The 25,326-nt window shown below is 41.6% G+C and overlaps 1 protein-coding gene across 3 annotated transcripts in view; it reads left to right on the forward strand.

The window, feature by feature from the left end:
* The first annotated feature begins 15,753 nt into the window (after nucleotides 1–15,753).
* Nucleotides 15,754–25,326, forward strand: part of UBR2 (ubiquitin protein ligase E3 component n-recognin 2) — a 57,169-nt gene continuing 47,596 nt past the window's right edge. For all 3 annotated transcript variants that reach the window (XR_014545797.1, XM_083604763.1, XM_083604762.1), the window contains exons 1-3: nucleotides 15,754–16,099; nucleotides 22,868–23,127; nucleotides 24,455–24,533. Coding sequence is in view for 2 of the 3 variants with exons in the window: in XM_083604763.1 (XP_083460889.1) it covers nucleotides 15,965–16,099; nucleotides 22,868–23,127; nucleotides 24,455–24,533 (474 nt within the window). In the remaining variant the exon portion in view is untranslated. The remainder of the gene's footprint in view (nucleotides 16,100–22,867; nucleotides 23,128–24,454; nucleotides 24,534–25,326) is intronic.

Consider the following 25,326-nt stretch of genomic DNA (forward strand, 5'->3'; position numbering starts at 1 on the left):
AGGAGGGAGGCTCTAGCTGTGTTGCTTGGCTGCGTTGCTCGCCCAATAAGGAGTCTAAGAACGACTGGGGGGTGGAGCTTGCATGCCTTGTGCCGATCAAATCGGCCGCATCGCCTGGGGACTCGCCTTTGCTCAGCGCTTCCCAGCGGAGAGGTGACAGTGGTTTCCTTTCTGCATCCCCTTTGCCGGGTTGCTGCGCTGTGGGAACCACCGCTTGAGGCTTCGTTTGGCTGCTGGCTGGGCTTTCTGCCTTTGGCTCAGAAGTTGAATATACCAGTGCCCGGAAAATCCCTTATTTTGGCTGCTGATCCCTTATTTTCGAGGCTGCTGGTCCCTTATTTTCAAATCTGTAAGTTGACAGCTATGGGTGCACTCATGTTCAGCCAGCCATTTCCTCCAAGCGGAGTAAGGCCATTCCCCCCCCCAACTGATGCTCAGCTTTCCAGGGCTACTTAGCTTGGACAATCTGGTGGAGGGGTTGTCTCATTAGGCTTCCTTTCTTTTTCATTGTACATACTTCTGAAAACTTCTGATGCTTTCCTCTTGTGGGCTCATTTTGGCTCCCCTTCAGTCAGCAACCCAGTGAAAGGGAGGGTTGTTTTTTATCCCAAACCTTGCTCTGGATAATCATCTCAAGAATCGCTGTTATTATTGATCTAAAACATTTTAAACTTCACTCTTGAGCCAAAAAAAGCTCCTGGAGTGTTTACACAAAAGAAAGAGATATGGAATCAAGTCTTACTGAGTTAATTAGGGCTTTCTTGCAGGTAAGTAGGTAGAAGATTGCAACCTTGGTCTCATAGCAGCCCTGTGAAATAGGTCAGTCTGACATGCCCAAAACCACAACATGATCTCATTTGAAGACTATTTCACTCAGACAAAAACTAAGCAGGGTTTTGTCAGCAAGCAGACTCTGGTAGGTGTACCCGTGTGATCTACACCTTTGCCGCATTCACACTACAGGGGGCCCAAGTGGGAATTCAAACCCGGCTTCCTTGTATCCAGAGCCAACATGGAAGTTAATATAGCCCTATTCTGTTGTTATCCATCCAGCCTGGTCTCACCCCTAGCATCCCTGCTTGCTCAGTCCCAGGCCTTCCCAGGCGGCTTCTACCTATATTTGCTTGAACACAAGTAGAAGCTTCCATGCAATTGGGAGACCCGCTTCAGAAGGCTCCCTGCCTAACACTGCAACAGAGAGGGCAGGGCCAGCATGCAGCTGCTGGGGTGTGGGGCTTGAAACATGTGAGGGGAAATCTTGTTTAGGTGTGAGGGCTGTGACCTTCATTCCCTACTATCAGGTTCCCAGAAGCAGCTGGCTGGTTACTATTGGAAACAGGAAAGTGGATTAAGTAAATCTCGAACTGAAAAGCTAGTATCTCTTGATCAAGTTCTCAGTTTTGTTGAATTAATGAACCTAAGTAGTTTGGGTTGGATCTTGAATGAATGCGCAATTAATTGTTAATGTTTTTAAATTTATTGTGCATTATCTTCTTTAGTGGGCTGTGCAAACCGCTATTCTGGGGCTGGGAAAACCCAGCCAGATGGGCAGGGTATAAATAATAAATTACAGTCATACCTTGGAAGTCAAACGCCTTGCGAGTCAAATGTTTTGGCTCCCAAACGCCCCAAACCTGGAAGTGAGTGTTCTGGTTTCCAAACGTTCTTTGGAACCCAAACGTCTTACGCGGGTTCTGTGGCTTCTTGCAGCCAATTGGAAACTGCACCTTGGTTTGCAAACGTTTTGGAAGTTGACCAGACTTCCAGAACGGATTCTGTTTGAAAAACACTGGGAACTACTGGAGTAGACACTCAATGTAGGATTTCAGTGAAGCTTCAGTTAAACTTCTCTCAGTTGTGTTGCTGTTGTTAATCAAATATGTATACAGTGGTACCTTGGATTACATACGCTTCAGGTTACAGACTCCACTAACCCAGAAATAGTACCTCGGGTTAAGAACTTTGCTTCAGGATGAGAACAGAAATCGTGCTCCAGCGGCGCGGCAGCAGCAGGAGGTCCCATTAGCTAAAGTAGTGCTTCAGGTTAAGAACAGTTTCAGGTTAAGTACGGAAGCTCCGGAACGAATTAAGTACTTAACCCAAGGTGCCACTGTACCACCCGTTATCTGAAGATCCCAGGGTGGTGCATGACAGGAAAAATACAAAATGAGAACATAAAATATGTAATAAAAGAGAAACAAACCAATATCCCCCCCTCCGACAAGCACATTTGGAACGTTCGTCGTCCGAATGCCTGGTTGAAGAGAAATATCACCTGGCGCCAGGCAAGCTTCCCTTAGGAGAGTATTCCACAAGCAGAAAGCCTCCTCAGAAAAGACCTATTCTTGTGTTGCCACTCTCTGCACCTCTTGTGGAAGAAGCACACAAAGAAGGGCCTCAGGTGATGATTGAAGGATCTGGGTTGGTCCATATGAAAAGTAGCGTTCCTTGAGGTATTGCAGTCCTCAGCTGTTTAAGGCTTTATAGGTCAAAAGCAGCACTTGCGGGGGGGGGGGGGGGGGCGGGGACAGCACTTTGAATTGGGCCTGGAAACTAATCGGCAGCCTGTGCAGTCAGGCCAGATTTGGTGTTATATGCTCAAATGGTCTTACCCCAGTGAGCAATCGGGCTGCTGAATTTTACACCAGCCGAAGTTTCCGAAAGAGGTAGCTTTATGTTTGATGTGTTGCAGTAATCCAACCTAGAGATTGCTGCCCTATAATGATAGGCGTTCCAATGAATCATGTAGAATACAACTGAGGGGCAAAGTTTGTTTAATCTTGACTAAAATCAATTCATTTGGGGGCATCGCCATCTAAAGAATAAGGTTGGGGAACAACATCATCTTCATTAGTATTAGAAGTATTCCTAACCTGCTCTTTATTGAATATTTTCAACCCCAGAGCAGGGAAGAGTAAAGCAAAGTAATAAAGATAATGTCGAGGGCCACATTCCCTTCTAGGCAACCGCCTGAGGGCCATCTGGCAAGGGTGAGGAGAGCATTAAATGTGAATTTTTACCTTTTTGTGAAGTAGGCTTGTTTCTTCACTCCTTTCCATCCATCCATCCAGGCTGGTTGGTTGTTGGCTTCCATCTGTCTCGGGAGACAACAGAGGAGTGCGCTCAGACAAGCAGGAAGTATTTTCAGAGTTCAAGGACGCATTACTACTTGGAAAGATACCAAGTGGGGGCTGGAAAGGGGTGTAGTGGAGGAGGAAGCAGATAGAGAGGCCTCGAGGGCCCCCATCCGACCGCTTAAGAAAGATGTTCACAGGTTAAGTTAAATTAAGATAAAATGAATGCTGAAAATAAATTTTGAGGGTTTTCTGGAAACACGTTCAGCCCCAGGCATATTATGAAAGAATATAATGCAGCAACATAGTTTGAAGAGTATGCAGGTGACCTTGTTGACAGTTTCCCTATATTTAGGGGGCTGTTGATAGCTATTGCACACTCTGTCCTTGGAGGACTGAAAAGGCAGAATTGGTACGGATTAAGTGTGGGATGTGGATGAACAGCCCACTTCCTTTGAACGCTGTCTTCAATGGACACACACCCCTTTCTAGAGCTCGTCATCATTTTAACACTGGGACTTCTCCCTGTAGCTTACTATCTTGCATTATGGTTGTTTTTATTATAAAATGTGATTTCTTTCAGCATTTTAAATGCAGGGCCTTTGGGATGCTTGCTGGCTGAAAAGCACTAGGGCATGTAATACACCTTCCTGTTTAACAATGCAATGCCTAAAAACATTTGCCTCGTTTTTTAAATCTTGAGGCTAAATTTGTAGCCTACTACTACTATTACTACTATTTATTTATACCCCACCCATCTGGCTGGGTTTCCCCAGGCACTCTGGGCGGCTCCCAACAGAATATTAAAAACACGATAAAACATCAAACATTAAAAACTTCCCTAAATAGGGCTGCCTTCAAATGTCTTCTAAAAGTCAGATAGTTGTTTATTTCTTTGACATCTGATGGGAGGGCATTCCACAGGGCGGGCGCCACTACCGAGAAGGCCCTCTGCCTGGTTCCCTGTAGCTTCACTTGTCGCAGTGAGGGAACCGCCAGAAGGCCCTTGGAGCTGGACCTCAGTGTCCGGGCTGAACGACGGGGGTGGAGACACTCCTTCAGGTATACAGTGGATGCTCGGGTTGCGAATGTGATCTGTGCGGGAGGCACGTTTGCAACCCGCAGCGTTCGCAACCCGTGTCTGCACACGCACGGGTTGCGATTCGGTGCTTCTGCGCATGTGCAACCGCTGAAACCCGGAAGTAACCCGTTCCAGTACTTCTGGGTTTCAGCGGTATGTAACCTGAAAAAAACGCAACCTGAAGCCTCTATAACCCGAGGTATGACTGTACTGGGCCAAGGCCGTTTAGAGCTTTAAAGGTCAGCACCAACACTTTGAATTGTGCTCAAAAAGGTACCAGGGCCCAATGTAGGTCTTTCAGGACCGGTATTATATGGTCTCAGTTGCCACTCCCAGTCACCAGTCTAGCTTTTCTTCCATCATGGCATCTAGGGATTCCAGGAGTCTCCTATTCAGGCTCTGAACAAACATGTAGGAAGCTGCCTTTTCCTGAATCAGATCCTTCCTCCATCTAGCTCAGTATACTCTACACTGGCAGGCAGCAACTCTCTAGGGTTAAAGACATGAGTCTCCCAGCCCTACCTGGGAATTGTAAACTTGGGACCTTCTGTATGCAAAGCAGATGATCTACCCACTGAGCTGCTGCCTTTCCCAAGCAGTCCAGACTTGCTCAGCTTCAACAAGGTGACTGTGTCACATATCCTCATGTCAAAACAGATAGGAGAAAAAAATCCATGTATAAAGTAACAGGCAAGTACAGATGCTCCCATTCATTGTAGCCCTTAACCTGTTTTTCTCTCTAGGTGTTCCCCTATCCCCGCTCCAGCAGAGGTTCTGATACCAGAAGCATCTCTGACCACAGACTGATTAAAATCTCTAGTTAGCTGCCCCTCCACATATTCAAGGCCCTGTACAAAGAGCTAAAACAAAACCATTGCAATAAGGCTTTCACGAAACGGCAGAAAACAAGTAAACCAACCGGCTGAACTGAAGGCCAAAGAGATGTTTTGCACCCTCTCTGGAAAGTCAAGAGACAAGTCCATTCCACAGCCTCTAGGCAGGTGTGCAGTGTCCCTGCTTCTCACTGCAGTTATCCTTACAACAACCCTGCGGAGGCTAGTCTAACATTTTGCAGCCACACCAAAGAATTCTTAGCTCTCATCGAATTGAACCAGAGATTCAAAAAAGGACTGAAGCTGATTAGTTGAAACAGAAAGTTGCTTGGACAGCTGGGCTGATGGGATATAAGCCAAGCGTTGGGGGAAATTTGGCTTTTGTTCCTGGCTGGGTTTTTTCAACAGGATCCTCTGCATTCCCCTTCTATGTGACAGGGTAGTTGTGTGTTTAAATACATACATGAAGCTGACTCTGTCATGCCTACTTTGTCCCTCATCTCAGCTCCTGCTTGTGAATGAAATAAATATATTTGCAAAGTGTAAAAATAAAATTTAAAACATCATCTGGAGTGTCACGGAAGATGCATAATTTTGCTTTAGTGTTTACGGGCAGAATGGATCTAGCATTGAAGAGCCTTCATTTTGAAAAATGCACAGTCACGTTAACCATACATCTGTGCGAAAGTTCACAGGCTGAGAGATTATAAAGGGGGGGAAATATATCCCTCCCATTGTGCTTGAAGCTTCGTGTGCGGTGAGATAGCATAGGATCAAGGTCACCAGAGGCTTTTGTTTGCAAGGAGCTGGGACGACAGGCAGGGAGAGAATTAGTGCCTATAATGGGCACACGTACCAATTCTGATGTAACTATTTGCAGTTAAAACCCACAAGGGAAGTGGTTGCATAAACAGGGTAAAGTATTTCTGTATGGCTGTGCGGTTCAGTGTTCTTTTCTTGGAGGTTTGGTTTTCTAAAGTGAGTCTTTGTACTGTTAGTAGATTGACTCACAAAACCACCTCTTCTACGTCTATCCAAGATAATATCGGCAAGCTTTGATGACAATTTTGAATCATCAGGGTCCTAGTGGCCTCACAGGACTAAGAACTCACAAAGGCAACTGCAAGCTGGAAGAAAAATGGTCCAATGAGTCATCACTGAGTATGGTCAATTGGTCACAACGGTGCCTGCTGTCTCTTGGAGACTGGCAGGGCGGAAAGCAGGAAGACCAAAGTAGGTGGAGCCAGTGACAGCCAATGACAAGCAGAGCCAACAAATTCTAATTTTGTCCTCTCTGGTGACTTCCACAAGGGGCAACATTGAGAACATGGATGAGGATGCTAACAGGTAATACTACCCCCTGGACTGGTGGTAAGTCAGAAGGAAGGCAGGTGGTGGCTGGCTAAGGGCAGACTGAGGTTGGGTCTCCTTTGGGAGGAAGGTTGGGATATAAATTTAATGGATAATAAAATAATAATATCGGAGCAGTGTCTCATTTGCCCAAGTGAACCAGCCTCCACAAAGGGTATCTATGATGAGGAGATTGTAATACTTATTTCTGCATGGGTTTAGTAGACAACACTGGCTGTGCTCTGCCGTTCTCTTGCCTACCGATTATTTATTTACTTGTTTCTTTTACCTTTCCTCCACCTGTGGTTGGACATACCCTCAGTCTGGTTTTTGCCACAGAGTGGAATGGTAATACTCTGTGGGACTCGTTGTGAGTCATTTGTCAAGGAGGGACCAATTCCTAGTGAGCTTTGGGTCAAATGTGGCTATTGCACTCTGCAGGGGTGGACGACCTGTTAGGATGGTCTGCCCTTGGAGCATAGAAGCCAACTCCGAGGGGCCAATGTCCCTTCGGCCCCTCCATAAATGATTTGCAGGCCCCCCCAAGTAGATGGGGATTGCCATTCAGTGGTGTGTGTGTGCAGTATCATGTGATCAGTTATGTGGGGCGGGGGCTTACCTGCCCCCCCATATATTTTATTCAAGTTGGTACCCCTGTCTTGGAGATTTATGGACACAAAAATCATCACTGATTTTTGCCATATGCTGGTCACACCTCTTTACCTTGGTCTTTGACGCTTGAGATATATACCTTAGGGCCCACTCTAACTGTGACTGTAATTTGTTTTAAACTGTTTTAAATACTACTGTATTTTGTATTGCTGTAAACCTCCCTGGGTGAAGGGCAAGTAATAATATTACTTACTTACTTACTTACTTACTTACTTACTTACAATAATCTATTTCAGGTCTGTGCTTTTCAATGACCAAAGCAACAGTAAATGTATAAGGAATTTGTTGCCATTTATTTAGCTCAAGGTCAGTGGGACTATTGTCGACCTAAATCCACTGAGAGAAAATAAGTCCCTGACATTGGAAGAAAACAACATAATAATCTTCCATCCCATTATTGCTGCTTATTGTCTTGTATTATGGCTGTTTTTACTGCAATTGTGATTTCTTTCAGTACTTGGTGGGCCTCGTAGTCTTAGGTAAACCATTATTGCTCAGCCATAAACACCCATCTGCAATACAAAGGTGATAATATTAGTCTCTGCCATACAAGGCTATTATGACGAACTTTTATAGAAAAGAGCTACAAAATAGAGATAATAAATATGACCACCCTACTCTCAACAGGAGAATTAGAAATTACTAAATGCTATCACTGTCAAGGTGCTACTGGAAGGAAATTTTTTAAATTTGATACAGTGTGATCCTACACAGGTCTACGCAGAACAGGGCTGGGCTAGGATGTTTTGCTGTTTGAGGCAGAACACCCTGGCACCGTCTGAGGTGATTGCCTCACCTCGCCTCACGTATGGGCTGGCCCTGATTTAGAAGTAAGTCCCTGGTAAGTGCAGTGCATATAGCAGGTACCCCCAAACTCGGCCCTCCAGATGTTTTGGGACTACAACTCCCATCATCCCTAGCTAACAGGATCAGTGGTCAGGGATGATGGGAACTGTAGTCCCAAAACATCTGGAGGGCCTAGTTTGGGGGTGCCTGACATATAGGATTTAAGCCCTAAGGACTCAGCTACGTTGACAAAGAAAAAATGCTTTACATGAGTTGTTTATGCATTCTAACACTGTGACACCAGACAGCGCTGTGGAGTTCATTTTTTGCTTACCCAATTTCTCATACAAAGTTTGTAACACATTTAACTGAAACACATTTTTGATGTGTCTAGATCCAGCCCTAGTCTGAATGGTGCCACAAAGCACTGGCTTGTTTTTTGTTTGTTTGTTTGTTGCTGTAGTAGTTGCTGGTTAACACAGCAACCGCCTTGGAATTTGTGACCATGAAATACAACCATGTTTTATCTCCTTTAGATATTTTTTTTGTTTTTTGTTTACCACAGTTTGGACCACTGCCGGAACGAAAAAGCAGATAGGAAAGGGTAAAGCAGTTCTTTGATGGTATCAGTAAGCAGGAAAGAGACTAGATTTTTTTTAGTTGCTGTTTACAGCAACTATTTTGACTGACATCTGGTATAATAAATCAGCTTCTATTTGCGCTTTATTTGGAAATCTAAAATAGATTATTGTGAGTGCATTCCTCTTACATTCATCACAATAATACATTTTGAACATGCTATAAACATGCAACACCAGATGGCGCCAGAGAGCAAAAAGGAGGTTATAAGGATTTTTAAACAGGCTTTTTTTTTCTTGTAACGATTTCATTCCTGACTTATTTATAGCATTTTTAACCTGTGTCTAGATCCACCCACAAACCGTTTGTATTCAGGCTATTGAAGGTCTAGATTTTGGAATCAATTCCAGTCTGAAGGCGTTAAGAAAAGGAATCTTTAAAACAAAAAACGAACAACGTGAGCATCTCTAAGAATTATTAAATAATTTGAACTAAGTGCAATATGCAACAGATTAACATTGTTACAGTAATCATAGGGGATTGGCTCCAGAGTGCCCCAGCTAGCAGAAGAAAGGGAGGCAATTTTTACCAGTTTCTCCCACAGTCCTTCGAGACCCCCTGAAAATCTGCTTCAGAGGGTTGGGGAACCTTTTGGAACAATGTGAGGTGGGATGCAACATGGCACGATATAACTAGAGGAAAAGGGAATTGTCTGAAATCCTGTCTTTTTGTGTTATGAAATTATGTTGACTATTGGTTTAAGTTAAAAGGTAAAGGACCCCTGGGCGGTTAAGTCCAGTCAAAGGCAACTTTGGGGTTGTGGCGCTCATCTTGCTTTCAGGCCAAGGGAGCCGGCGTTTGTCCACAGACAGCTTTCCGGGTCATGTGGCCAGCAGGACTAAACTGCTTCTGATGCAACAGGATACCGTGACGGAAACCAGAGCGCATGGAAACACCGTTTATCTTCCTGCCGCAGTGGTACCTATTTATCTACTTGCACTGGCATGCTTTCAAACTGCTAGGTTGGCAGGAGATGGGACAGAGCAACAGGAGCTCAGCCTGTCACGGGGATTTGAACCGCCAACCTTCTGATCGGCAGTGGTTTAGACCACAGTGCCACTAGCACACCCAATTGGTTTAAATAGTGGGTCACATTGTAGGTCGATAGAATCACATCATTTGAAAAGCGAAGTATGCAGAATGCCTCTGAATGCTGGGAATCCCAGGAGGAGAGAATGATGATGAAGAAGAAGAAGAAGAAGAAGAAGAAGAAGAAGAAGAAGAAGAAGAGTTTGGATTTGATATCCCGCCTTTCACTCCCCTTCAGGAGTCTCAAAGCGGCTAACATTCTCCTTTCCCTTCCTCCCCCACAACAAACACTCTGTGAGGTGAGTGGGGCTGAGAGACTTCAGAGAAGTGTGACTGGCCCAAGGTCACCCAGCAGCTGCATGTGGAGGAGCGGAGACGCGAACCCCGTTCCCCAGATTACGAGTCTACCGCTCTTAACCACTACACCACACTGGCTCTCACTCTCTGCTCAGATCCTATTTGAACTTTTGAAGGCTTCCTATAGTCATCTGGTTGGCCATTATGAGAGCAGGATACTGGACTAGATGGGCCATTCACCCAAACCTCCAGACTCTTCTTATATTCAATTCAGTGTCCTCCAGATATCTTGACATTTGTATCCAATCCACCTGTAATATGATTTGTAAACAGGTGTTTTTAAAAAAATTCTCCCCAACAGGATTTGACTTCTCAGAAATGTAGCATTGTCATACATGTATTTTCAATTGGTTTACTGATTACCTTAAAAAACATAAATGGAGGAATTCATCTTATATAATCACCAATCTAGAAAACAAATAATCTTTTTTTAAAAAAAAAGATATTTATTGAAATTTTCAAAAAATAAAGAAAAAAATATAAAAATAAAAATAAAAAACACACATATAATTACATTCCTTTCTTTCAATAACATATTTCCTTGACTTCCCCACACCTCCCCTTCCTGTATTCCAATTCAATTTTTAGTTCAGCAAGTTCTTATCCCCAAATTTTACCTTATTATATTTAAATCCTTTTGATTAACCAATTTTAACATAAACCTCATTCTTTATGCATCAATACTTATTCTTAATATCTTTTTCTAAGATCGACCCCAATTCCCTTTCACGAGTTCCCCATTTTAATATAAGTAACAAAACAAAAATATAGAAAAACAAAGTATAATTGTACAGCCTTTGGATACCCAAAACCCCACTCCCCACCTTTCCCGGTTTCAAGCTCCAACAAAAGTCCATCAGTCTATCTGGTGTCAGCCTGGTGACCTCACATCCGAGGCTCTTAAGTCTCTCTCATTTCCTCTCTGCCGGTTTTTTTGGTAGTGCTTTATATTAAACACCAAATCTCGGAGAAGCTCTGTCCCAATAAGGTCCATGTTTCTTCCAGCCAGACCTCCATATTTAAAATTATAGTCCAAATCTTGTTTCTTACTTCTTTTAAGTCCAAATATCCCAGAAACTCCAACTTCCACTTTAGTCAGGTTTGTAATCCATAAGTCTTCAGATCTCCACATGAGGAGATCTCTCCATTCCTCATTCTTCCATTCAAACCAGATTTTCATAATCTCATTCTTCTTTAGAAAACAAATAATCAGCAACCTGAAGGGAACTGCAGCTGAGGTCCTTTGCTTGACTTTGCAGTTTACAAACTGAAATGTTTGGAGCGAAGGAAGTCTTCCAGCTAGTGTAATTGTTTTAGACAAAGATTCTGACCCTTTTTAGTAATAACTGTGTGAGTTTCACTGCGGTCTCTGAAGGCACAGGGATGATGGAATGCATGTTTGCCGCTGGGCTTAAACATGAAGGAAACGTGAGTCGTGTTTAGGGAAACTTTTAATGTTTGATGCATTACTGTATTTTAATTGTTAAGTTATGGGTGAACATATCAGACGACACAGTGATTCTTCAAACAGCTCTTCTTTATTCAGAGGCCAGAACAGAACTGAACTGAAGGGCTCAGTCAGCCTGCTTATATAGAGCTCCAGTACAACGTAACTGTAGCAACTTTCTAAAACTATCCAATCACTGAACGTCACTTTCGATCCTTCATTTGCATAACTATCTACAGTATCCCCCTGCTGGCCCAGGGTGAGAACTTCAGTACATAACATTAATATTTTGTTGAAAGCCGCCTAGAGTGGCTGAGGAAGCGCAGCCAGATGGGCGGGGTATAAATAATAAATTTTTATTTTTATTTTTATTTTTATTATTCATATGACTCACAGATGCGAATCCATGGCGGATCCTGCCACCTGGTGTGACTCTGCTCTGTCTGTGCTCAGTCAAAGTTCCAAATTTGTCCCTACATGCAATCAGCACAATCATCATAACTCTTGGTTAACTTGGGAACCCTGCAAAATGTACCATCCCAAATGCTTGGGCATGCATAGGCCTTTTTCAGATCTTTGGCAAAATGTGCACAGGCCATAAGACAGGGCAAATGGGTGTGATCCCACTCTCTCCATGCAGTCATACCAGCAATTATGTTCTGGGAATATCCCAGTTTCTTCTCCTTCTCCTTCTTCTTCTCACTTAATAATAAATAATGGTATTTATCTTAATGTAACAGTATGGTCAAAGGTGACTAATCATTACTTATATATAAAAAAGAAGCATATGGTTTTGAATAGAGACCATTTTTTATTTTTAAATTTGCTTTTGCCTTTCCAAATAGTGATGAGTGCACCTTAAGTAGCTCTTTAATTACCTCTAATCACTTTGGATTAGAGAGTGGGATAATTACAGAATGTTTAAAGTCAATTTTACTTAAAAAAAATAATAACCCATTGATAAAGATAACAAGGCAGGGTACAGAAGATAAAATAAAATGAACCAAGCATATAATAAAATAAGCACTTATGTGCTATAAATAAATAATTAATATTAACCAAATGAGGCAGCTAAAAACAGCCACCAATTAAATATAATACAGGAACTCAACTCCATGAAACCGTAAGATTGTGCCACAAAATAAAATGTCATCCAAGTTGTCCATTTTAAACGCTTTAAGTTGACACAGAATGAAATAAGGGTTGTGTGGTTAAAACAGAGGGCGGAACCATTTTTTAAAGGGCCATATTCTCCTGATAGAAAGAATAAATGAATGACTAAAATACACAACTACCAGATCCAGTGATATTTCAGGAGAGCTTTCAGTTTTCTAGTTAAGCAAAAGTCATGAGAAAGCACCTCTACAGTGGTACCTCAGGTTAAGTACTTAATTTGTTCCAGAGGTCCGTACTTAACCTGAAGCACCACTTTAGCTAATGGGGCCTCCTGCTGCCGCTGCGCCACCAGAGCACGATTTCTGTTCTCATCCTGAAGCAAAGTTCTTAACCTGAAGCACCATTTCTGGGTTAGCGGAGTCTGTAACCTGAAGCGTACGTAACCTGAAGCATATGTAACCTGAGGTACCACTGTATATTGTTCAGCTTGTGCATTGCTAACTGCCAAGTATGCCATGGGGCTCCTCCCATCGCAATGAGGAACTAGAACTCACAACAGGTTTTGCCAAAGGCTTTTATTTTCAGGTCGGAGTGGTACATAAGGCAGCCACAGATTGCAAGGGTCAGCAACTACATGAGAGATCAAAGGTATGGATAAATCATTCAATCAAAGTTATGCAAATAGTTATGTAGATAGTTATGCAAATAAGGGATCGAAAGTGACGTTCAGTGATTGGATAGTTTTAGAAAATTGTTACAGTTACGTTGTACAGGAGCTCTATATAAGCAGGCTGACTGAACCCTTCAGTTCAGTTCTGTTCTGGCCTGTGAATAAACAAGAGCTGTTTGAAGAATCGCTGTGTCGTCTGATATGTTCACCCACAACTTAACACGAAGTTTTCTTTTTTTAAAAAATAAATTTTTATTGATTTTCCAACATATATTAAGACACAATACAACTAACAACACATAAACAAACAAACATATAAACACGTATAATTTCATAACCTCTTTTTCTTAAACCTTGTTTCAACGACTTCCCCATACCTCCCTTTTCTGCATCCCTGTTTTAAGCTTTTCCAGCAACCCCTAATTTCAATTACTTATAAGTCACTTTCTTTAATCCTTTTTCTCTTACCCAGTTATTTGTCACTGCAATTCTGTTTTACCTTACCCATGACATTTTAGCACTCATTAATTTTACAACAGTTCTTAAGATAAACTTTAAATTTATTCCAATCTTCTTCCACCGTCTCTTTCCCTTGGTCACGGATTCTGCCAGTCATCTCAGCCAGTCCCATATAGTCTATCACCTTCGTCTGCCACTCTGGTTTCTCTTCAGATCGTATAAATCTTTCGCCTTTTACTTAACAAGAAGTTTTCAGGGGTTTCCCCACCCCCACCCTCGCACAGGAAGGGTCATTTATTCTTACACACTTTGTCCAAAAAATAAAAAAAATAAAAATTGTGCCCAGCCACTCTAGGCACTTACAGCACAAAAAATTGCAAAACATCACACACGAAAAATTTCTGGATACAGGGCTGCCTTCAGATGTCTTCTAAAAGTCAGATAGTTGTTTCTTTCCTTGACATCTGATGGGAGGGCATTCCAGACGGCAGGCGCTAAGGTTTATGACGTAGGGAAATAAAGGTACACATTCTAAATAGTCCAAAAAAAGAAGAGTATGTCAGGAGGGGGCACTTCCTTGAGCACCCAAAAGGCTCGATAGGAGGCCTATTCAGGGGCGCTGACTTGGGCCCCACATTATGGGTGCCCAGCGGAACGCATAACATAACAGACATCATGACGTCACATTGCTCCGTGACATCATGACGTTATGTTGCATGTGCCACAGCAGTGCCTGGGAGCCCCAGAAATCGAGTCGGAAGCCCCACAAGGCCTTGGGTGTTACCTGTGAGGCCTTGGATGCAACTTCTGGGGCTTTGTGAGGCCCCACAAATTGTTTTGGAGTCCCCACAGTGTGAGTGCCGGGCACCCGCAACAATTTTTTGTGGGTGCCCGGCACCTCAGGGCCCCCTATAGTTGGCACCAGTGGGCCTATTTATAGTCCATTCTCTTCTAGAGAATAATTTCAAAGCCTGCCCTGCCCACACTAGCTTCTGTAGTATACTTCCATACCACATAGATATTTGAAATCCCACAAGCGCCTCTGCCCCGTCAGTTAAAATAAAAGAATAATGCAACTCAGTTGATTTTGAGTGCCATAAGAGGAAGGTAAATTGCAGCAATTTACTGCCCTTTTGTGGCACTCAAAATCGGCTGAGCTGGCTTTCTCACTCTGCCTAATGTTAGAGCTGGCCTGGGGTACAGAAAGTAATGTGTTGTTCTTACTGATTTGTTTGGCTGTCTCCATTTGTTATTCTGATAGCTGTATGTGTGTGTTCCTTTATTGTTTATTGGTTTTTTCTTAAGGTATATTGTTAGCCAACTTGAGGCCATTCAACAGAAAGGCAGGATAGAAATGTTTTAGTAAATCAATCAATAGACGCCCCATTGATTCCGGTGGGGTTGTTCCAACATTGTGCTTAGAAACAGACGTTTAGACTTTTCTGACAGAAATAAAAAATGTATCAGACTGTCCGAGACATTTGTCTTTTCTTTCTTTACAAAAGACAGATAACTCTATCAGTCATTGCAAGTTTAAATTGCCTCCGGTATTAATATATTGTGCATGCATATGCACACAGTTTCAGAGACTAAAACTTTCAGTGTGCTGTGTATATGTAATGCACGCACACATAAAAAACATACATATTGGTACACTGCTGCTCCCTACAGGACAAAGTGTTAAACAAGCCTCTCCCGTTCTCATCCATTACGTTTTAAATATTTTTATTTTATTTTATAATTACTAGAAATACCAAACTGGGTAAGCTTAAGGGTGTGATACAAGCTAAGTCTTGCAAAATGGCTGGAGCTTCATTTATAGTTGTCTGTGTTCAAGCTAGCAGATAAATATTGGAAACAAAAAGAAGTACAGTCCTAACGCTGGATGAATGGATAGTTTTAATAATCCTATTTTATCTAGACGAGCAAATTCCGCTGCGGTACCTTCCATGCACCGCGCTGAAATCCCAGCGATGTGCACGCTAAAGAGCGCTCAAACCCACTCTGTACATGCCCAATGGCATGCTCAAATATTTACTACTAGTCACGCTTGGGCTGAGCCAACAAAGCCTTTGGGGAGCCTAAGCTTTGCACAAATTAAGCCAAATTGAGCCGCCTTCCTTGTTTACTAGCCAATAGCAAGCTGGGCAGCTGCGCCCACAACAAACAGGCTCGGCAGATCACAGCAGGTGGGGAAGCTTCGCCCCTGCGAAGGGCTCCCCCCACCGCCCCTCTGCTTCAGAACTACAACTCCCATGATGCCTCGCGGGACCCTGAAATGGCGTCCCTTCCGCCCGGGAAGGGAAGGCAGAGCAGGGCCCGGGCCGCCTGGGGAGAGGCGGGGTTGGCCTCGGAACGGAAGCGGGTTCCCCTGGCAGGCAGGTACTACAGGTCAGGCCGGCCGGCCGGGCCCGGTTCCGGGTGCCACTGACTTGGCGACGGAGGAGGCGGATGAGGAGGAGGGGGAGGAGGAGGAGCAGCAGCAGCAGCAGCGCGGGAGGAGAGAAGATGGCGGCGGACCGGGAGACCGAGGTCCCGGCTATTGACAGGAGCTTGCTGGAGTGCTCCGCTGAGGAGACTGCCCTGGTGAGAGGCCTCGGGGGGAAGGGACGCCGAGGGAGGGGAGACCCGAGGCGCTTGGCCGGCCGGCCCGGGGGTGGGCGTCCGACCCGGGCGTTATGAGGCCCGGCAAGGCTGACAGGTGTGTGGGTTGGGACGAGGATAGGAGGAGGGAGGCTGTGAGGGGATGCTCGGGGCTGTGGCCGGAGAAAGAGGCGAGGGGCCGGAGAGGGTGGGTTGGGGTTTTTTTGGGGGGAGGGGGTGTTAGAGTTGAGGGGTGGGCAGCCACTCGTTCCCCAGCGATGGGGGTGGGGGGAGCCACGTCCAGTGAAGGGGACACGCAGGTTGACACGCAAAAGAAGAAGGAGGGAGTTGAGAAGACAAAGCTCGGCGAGCAAAAAAAAGAAAGGGGGTGTTGCGCGTGACAAAAGGTTTTATTGCCTATCGGGGAAGGCGGGAGGGTCTTCGCTGCTTGGCGTCGGAGAAACGGGGAGGGGGGGAGTGGGAAAGCAAGTTTCCCAAACAAATAAAAATGGTCTGCGAAGTTAGGCAAGGAGTTGTGCCGCAGTGCTACTACCGAACATGAATCGAGAGAGCCCTGGGGTTGATTCCCCCCCCCCCTTGATGCTCCAGAGAGCAACGCGGCGGGTCTTCTGGGTCTGGGGGTGGGGGGAAAGGGTCGTGTGAAAGAGTCCCTGACAGGTTGTCGCGGCGAAAGGGTGCAAGAGAGGTGACCCCTCTGCAAGCAGGATCGGTTGCATGCTGTCCCCGAATTAGCAGAGAAACGAGTCCGTGGTAAGTTACGGACTTCATTCGAGGGAGCACAAGTCAGCGGGGTGAACCAAACTGCGATCTGAAGTGCGCTCCTTTTTTATTTTTATTTTTATTTTTTGGCTGCTTTTTCTTCTCCAAGGCTATTGGGAATGGATTCCTTCCTGCAATAAATTTTGGGATTGATCTCTTTGACTTGTATTTAATTTGTAAACAGAGCTTCTGGTACCAGTAATAAATAGGCTATGGTGGTTGATATTAAAACATTGCATATTCAGTGGCGTCTCTAAGTTTAAAGTCATCATGGGAAATGGCAGGTGTTCTTCCATCTAAACCACTTCGTCACAAGCCTCTGTGTCTGTAAGTCACTGCTAGTGAGCGTTGCTGAGGGTATAATTGAAGAGTCTTAAGGGCAGGTCGCTTCTGTCTCTTTGGGGAATATTCTTTCTAGTTGCCCCTTAAACAGAACTCGTGGGGTTTTTTTAAATAGCTCTGAAATTGTTCATCTGACCCATCTTTTAGTTCATATGAGCAGCTCTGGGAAGCAGAGAACAATTCCTTCCAGTGAAATAAGTTGCCAGACTTTAAAACTTTTAACACTCCAGTAATACATGAGCAGCCTAGTAAAAAATTGTAGTTCCCTGCAAGGTTGGAGAATGTATAGTTTGATGGAGTGTCATGGTGTAACTTTGTATAGATGGATATGGAGTTATGTTGTTTTTTTTTAAAAGATATTTATTGAAGTTTTACAAAAACATAAGTTTACAAAATGAAAAAAGTCATATAAAAAGAAAAAAATACAAAAAAGAAAACATAAAAAATACATGAAAAAGAAAAAAGAGAATAAAAATACAAAATACAAAAGACAAATAGCTAAAAAAGAATTAAAAACAAATCCGTTTTTTGTAACTTTGAACTCATTAGCTTATTTCCTTGGCCTCTTCACACCTCCCCTTTTTGTATTCCCATTTAAATAATCAAATCAGCAAATCCTTACCCTCTTTCAATATATTATAACTCTATATTTTCATCCATTATCAATTCATTTTTGCATATTCTTATTAACTTTGTTGCTAATGCCACTTATTTTCAATCCAACATCATTTTAACATTCATTAATTTTACAGTATTTCTGAAGATAGTCTTAAAATTTCTTCCAGTCTTCTTCCACCAACTCTTCTCCCAGGTCTCGGTTCTGCCAGTCATTTCCGCCAATTCCATATAATCCGTCACCTTCATCTGCCACTCTTCCAGGGTGGGTAGCTCTTGTGTCTTCCAATACTTTGCAATAAGTATTCTTGCTGCTGTTGTTGCATACATAAAGAAAGTTCTATCCTTCTTTGGCACCAATTGGCCGACTATGCCCAGGAGAAAGGCCTCTGGTTTCTTCAGGAAGGTATATTTAAATACCTTTTTCATTTCATTATATATCATCTCCCAGAAAGCCTTAATCTTTGGGCACGTCCACCAAAGGTGAAAGAATGTACCTTCATTTTCTTTACATTTCCAAAATTTATTATCGGGCAAATGATATATTTTTGCAAGCTTGACTGGGGTCATGTACCACCTGTATATCATTTTCATAATATTCTCTCTTAAGGCATTACATGCCGTAAATTTCATACCGGTGGTCCACAACTGTTCCCAGTCAGCAAACATAATGTTGTGACCAATATCTTGTGCCCATTTAATCATAGCAGATTTAACCGTTTCATCCTGCGTATTCCATTTTAACAGCAAGTTATACATTCTTGAAAGTATCTTAGTTTTGGGGTCTAACAGTTCTGTTTCCAATTTTGATTTTTCCACCTGGAAGCCAATTTTTTTATCCAAATTATAGGCCTCTCTTATTTGATAATAATGAAGCCAGTCTCGCACTTTGTCTTTTAATTTCTCAAAACTCTGCAATTTCAATTTGTCTCCTTCTTGTTCCAATATTTCCCAATATTTCGGCCATTTGACCTCCATATTGAGCTTTTTCTGAGCCTTCGCTTCCATTGGTGACAACCACCTTGGGGTTTTATTTTCCAGTAAATCTTTGTATCTTATCCAGACATTGAACAATGCTTTTCTGACAATATGGTTTTTAAATGCTTTATGTGCTTTAACCTTGTCGTACCACAAATATGCATGCCATCCAAAAACGTTGTTTAAACCTTCTAAGTCCAAAATGTCTGTGTTCTCAAGAAGCAGCCAGTCTTTCAACCAGCAGAATGCTGCTGATTCATAGTAAAGTTTAAGGTCTGGCAGGGCAAATCCACCTCTTTCCTTTGCGTCAGTTAATATTTTAAATTTTATTCTAGGCTTCTTGCCCTGCCAGACAAATCTGGAAATGTCTCTCTGCCACTTCTTGAAACAGTCCATCCTGTCCAATATGATATGGAGTTATGTTTTGACATTCTGTTCCTTTTGTGTGTTTTGTAAAATATAAGATGAATTAGATGTCACAAGTCAAAAATGTTCTAACAGCCTGTTCATTTTAGCACCTCATATTACCAGAATTCTCTTATAACATGTTAATATTTATAATTTTATAACTGAGCTCCTGACTTCTCTTACCAAGTAAAAAACTTTCCTCCCAGGAGTGAATTTTAGCTTTTTTTGTTGAAGTCTTGATACCTTTTCATGGTACTTTTTTGACTCCCAGAAATGTATTATCATAATTTTTGTTACTTTATATGTTAAGCTCAATAAATTCACAATTGAGCTCAGTAGCATCCTGTGTAATTGATATTCTTTATATTTAGACATTTTGAATCTAGTGCTTGCAGATTTGGTTCTTCCCATACCCACAACCGTTTGCAGGATTGACACATAGAATTGTGGAATTGGAATATGTTGCCCACTGTGGGGCTTTTAGCAATATGGAGTGTTTTATAGTCCTCATAGTAGCTATCAGTAACATGTTAAATAAAAATTTTTAATTATTTAATAGATTGGTATAGAAAATTGAATCTTGTTTGTATGTGAAGCTCTCTTTTTCTCCTGTGGAGATTTGAATTTTTGTAGGGAACTTATGGTAACTTACAGTTGCCTTTTCTTTTTCTGTGAACAAACAATGTTGTTATCTTTTGTATCTTGCACCCTATTTTTAAAACAAAGGAAAGTATATCTTGTACAGTAGAAGGCAAACTTGTAGCCGAGACACTCCTGTGTAGTCACCAAAGACGTCTAATATTAAGTTGTGTTTAACTTTTCTAATGTTATCACAAACTATGCTTATGGAATTGTTAAAATTAAATGCTTTATATCTTTTAAAAATACATATTTTATGTGACTAGTTTATTATGATTAAATGTTCTCTGAGTATACTGTACATAGAATTAAAACCTAGAAAGAATATAATTACAATGTGGCTTTAATTTTTATTTGAAATTATAAATTATTTGCACTTAAAAATACAAGTATTTTATCTATGTGTAAAAAGTATCATATTTGAATCTGTAAGCATGGTTATAGGATTTTTGCAGGTACAGTATGTTTAAATATCATAGATAAACATTATTATGGCAGTAATCCTTTTGAAATAAATAGTAACAACTAATTGGTACATTTGTTTATAGATAATTTGCTGCTGTTGTAAAAGCAATATGTGGTTCACATGTTTTCAGCCCACTGATTAGTGATGACAAAAATAGCACTTTTAACCATTAATGACATTGACAACCTTATTTACATATTCTGTGTATTTACTGTAAATGATACTTTAAATCTACTTCATTTAAGGTTATTTCTTAATCAAAGTGATTGTTTTTTAAAAATCTAAAATCAATGGAAGTTGAAGTTCTTGAAGGTGATTAACACTGTTGGGTATAGAGGTTAACAATAATTGCACTGTTGCATTTTTAGTAGTACTTTTATGTTGGTTTTTCCACTAAGAGGAATTAGAAAGTAGACAAGGTTCTACCAAGAAGACATTGGCTTGGATTCAGTTTAGCACTAAGTAACCAAGATTAACTTGAGCTGTTACTTGGCACTATATTAGATGAAAGCCATGATTCAAATTGTTTAATTCAGACTCTTTAATTCTGGCAAAAATAATTTACATGCAAAAGTTGATAATTTGGTATCATTCCAGCCTGAATCCATAAGCACATTTATACAAATTATATGGCAATTCCTTGGCTTCTGCTTTGAGTTTACTTAAAAGTGCTATACAACTTCATCAGTAAATACATCAGATGATCTGATTGACGTATCAAGCTTTCTAAGCTAGAGTTTCCCCCCTTATAATTAATTTGTGTACTTTATGCACTATAATAATAATAAAAATATAAATATAAATATAAATATAAAAAAAATATTTATACCTTGCCCTCCCTGGCCAGAACTGGGTTCTGCATTCTGAATAGGTTATCAAGTCAAAATATTTCCAGAAAATAACTGAAGTATTGGATGGAGCTGTGAAAACCCATGTTCTTTATTATTATATTTGTTAGTCGCTTTATGCAAAAAAAGTCTCAAAGCTAGATAAAATACAAATAGATAAAATCAAATAGAAACCAGAATGTTTAAAATGACATATAGTATAAAATTCCTAAAATGCTCATCCAGCATTACAATAAAAAGGACGAGTCCTAGCCCATTCCTTTGCCAAAAATGAGCCCCAAAGAAGAAGCTAGTTTTGCTACCAGCATGTCTAAATATTAGTTTAAATTTTGGAAATGGCAAGGTTCACTCTGTATAATGTTTGGTAATTCCAGGATGAAAGTAATAGGAATTGCCCATCACCTTTGTGCCCTGGGCTTGTGAAGTTTGAGAAGAATTTGGATGGTTTCTGTTAAGAAAGAGATGCTAGACTAGCTGGATCTTGTTTTGATCCAGCAAAACAATTCTGACGCTCTCTTTGTTAAGGCTCAGTGGTGGGTGTACCAAATTATTTCATTCCTTTACCGCTGAAAAATACCAGAGCTAATCAGGAAGAGCTTTCAGAATAACTTTCATACATTTCTGTCAGAAGACAGTTGGATCCTTCCTGCATTGGTATGGTTGCTTGTTGGGGAATACTCCCTTGAACCTCCTCCCCTATTTCAGGTTGAGCACAGTTGTGCGGTGCCACTTAACATTTTTTTTTCCTCATGCAGGCACAGCATAAATGTCAAGTGTGGCAAGTGAGGTTACTTCAGGCCAGGCATACTGAAGTTGAATCACTTTGTGTTCCTGGCATGCCTTGAAAACCCACTTGCTTATTCTTTGTTTTTTAATGACTGTAGTTTTAAAAGAAAAGCAGTGATATAATGGGCTTTGAAGCCATGTCTTCTGATTAACACTTAAAAAAAAAAATTCAAAGGCTTCCATTCCTTCACCTTGGCTCACTTCCACTCCACCCCATACTAAATGTAACACCGTCAGCAGAATTCCATTGAAGAAAACTTTAAAAGCAGTAAAACTTTTAGAGTAAACAGGATTAATACTACAGATTGTGAAACTGCGACAAAAAGAACTTCATTGACTTCTCGTGGCTGTTGCCAAATGCAGGTTTTTTCCTGGGCAGCGCTCTTATCCAAAATGAGGTTGTTTACAAAGGTTTATGGGTTTATTTGTATGTAGTTGCACCTTTCTTTGAAAGGTTTTTAAAACTACCAATTTTGAGGCAACAGCCACTTTTCAAAGGGTCCTCCAGCTAGTTGTGCAGTTTGACTTTAGACTTGTATTTATTGTACATCTCCGTGTACGCGTTGCCACATGGTAAACTCCTTTGAAACTTGCAGCTTTTAAAAGGAAAAAAGTTGACAACTGATTGGTCTTGGATATGCTCAAAGTATCTCTCTGGACTGTAGACATTAAAATTGACTGAATTTTATATTGATAGTTGTAGAGATGTTATACTTCATAGGAAAGTTCTACCACCACTGTAGTATTTTCATAAAGAAATATGCTGGAAAGCTATGAAATATTTTTTAGTTTGAGATGTTTGCTGATGACCTGAATGTTGGGTATTGTCTCTTATCATGTGACAGAGGCAAGAGAGCAAAGAACTTTGGGAGGCAGTGCTAATGTGTATTAACTTTTTCCCCTTTATAGAAATGGCTGCAAACACCTGATCTTCCGAAAGAAATATACAAGCACCTTGCCTACTATGTACCCAAAATTTACTGTAGGGGTCCTAATCCAGCCCCACAAAGCGAAGATTTGCTTGCGCAACAGGTTTTGCTGGGACCAATGGAATGGTACCTATGCGGTGAAGACCCTGCATTTGGCTTTCAGAAACTTGAGCAATCCAACAAACCTTCACATCTTTGTGGCCGGGTGTTTAAAGTTGGCGAGCCTACATACTCTTGCAGGTAACTAGTCACTTCTTTTAAACTGTCAAGCCCCTTAACAGTTGAATGATTTGAACTCTATTTATTTATTTATTTATTTATTTATTTAAAACATTTTTAATACCACCACTCATTAAAAATTGAGGGCAGTTTACAATAAAAGCAGTCCAGTAAATCCAATGAAAGCAGGTTCCCTGCCCAGGAGCTATCGTAGTTGGCATACCAGTTAGAGTTGAAGAAAGGCAGCTACATGCTGCAGACGGTTGGGGCTGCGTGGAAGGTGGTGTAGGAGGTTGTAACTGGATGTAGGATTTTGGCAAAAAACGCCTCCTCCCCTTTTTCCGTTAGGTCCCAACTAGATCAGGCTACATACTCGCGAGGGCACAATTTGATACCCTTCTTATATCTGATCTTTGGTTCCAAAGAACAGCAAAAACCCAACCTGTTTGGGTTATTTGTGGCTGCCATTTAGTACTTTTTAATTCTTTGCTTTCTGGGCAGGTAGTGGTTTTGAACTGCAGTTTTTGTTTCTCCGTAGTTTTAGTCCTCATAGTTTCAAGTGTCACGAATCTTTGGAATTTCAGCAGCTCTTTCTCATAATTGGGTGTCAGGATTGCAGAAGTTGTGGTGGGTTGTCCATACTTAAACACTATTTCCCCTCTCTCCCTCTCACATAAATGTGTAGGCTTGGATCCCAACATACATACAGAACTTCCAGATTTAGCAACTTGTCAGCCTCCCCAGAGAAATATAGGGTTGTGTTCAACTAATTTTTACTGAAGAGTAGATTCATATAAATTAATGAACACAACTAAGTTGGGGCCATTAATTTGAATGGGTCTAACTGTGGGGGGACTTCAACATAGCACTATGGGAGTTGTTACATCAGTGCAAACATTTCAGCTTGTCAGAAGGAACAATCTCCCCTCTCCTCCCAATCACACACTGTTATAGCAGTTCTCCTCTAAGCCACCCATAATGAGCACCATTATAAAATTAAATCCTAATTTCTGTAGTTTTAAAAAAGCAATCAGAAAGACACACCCACATGCAAAAACATGACTTTTCACCACGGGTATAGGGCGATATATGATTTCAATAAATAACGACAACAACAACAACATAATATAATATTTCCATCTGCATAGAAGGTCCTAGGTTGTGTCCAATATACATTACAGGCTTTTTCTCAAGCAGTTGACAGTTCAGTCCTATACAGATCTTCTCAGAAGTGTCCTATTGAATTCAGTGGAGCTTGTTTTTAGTTAAATATGTATAGAAGTTCATCCTAAACATTGTGTAGTTGGCCCTTTTATTAACATGTTTTTCTACTCTCTTTTTTTGTCAGAGATTGTGCAGTTGATCCAACTTGCGTGCTTTGCATGGAATGTTTCCTGGGAAGTGTTCACAGAGAGCATCGATACAGGGTTAGTAGGCCTATATGTGATTTTAGTGATGTCTCATTCAGTATCAAATTTGTGACTTGGTCAAATCAAATGAGTGTATATTTTATCACACTTTCCCCCCTGTTGCCTTTTCCTCTCCTCCCTCTCTCTTCCTCGGCTCCCCAGTGCAAATGTAGCATTACAAAAGCTATGAAATTCAGTATGTAGGAAGTACTCCCACTTGCCTAGGCAGCCCTGATGTTTTCACACAGATCAGTACTTTGAGTAACATTAAATGTTGCAGCTTTCAGAAACTAAAAGTTTGACTTTGAAGTTCATATCCTTAGATTATAGGTGTAAGTGTAGGTAGAAAGACTTAATGAGAGTAATCACAGGCAATAAATGAATGCGTCAACCAGTTATAACACAGCAGCTGCCTTATTGCTCACAAATAACTCAGCACTGTTATTTAAAAGAAGAAAACAGCATCTCTAGTATATCCCTTTATCACTGAACATATGATGCACTAAAGGCTGAAATTAACAAATAAATAGGTATTTTGGCTGCAGTCCTATGGTCCCAGACAGTGCATCCTAGGGACCATAAGATGTTTCAGTTCCCCCTGTGAGGGTGGAGGCAGTGGTCCAAACTCATGGGAGATCTGACCTAGTTTGCCCCCCTCCAAGCTGTCACAGTTTATGCTACAGAGATGGGTCAGTGTTCCCACTCCCTTGACACTCCTTACACACACACACACACACACACACACACACCAAAAGCAGAGGGGATTAATACGACAACCCTGGAGCCGGCTCGTGTTCCTTCCTATTGGAAA

Source organism: Podarcis filfolensis (genome assembly GCF_964270895.1).
Source record: "Podarcis filfolensis genome assembly, chromosome: 3".
NCBI classification, from domain to species: Eukaryota; Metazoa; Chordata; class Lepidosauria; order Squamata; family Lacertidae; genus Podarcis; species Podarcis filfolensis.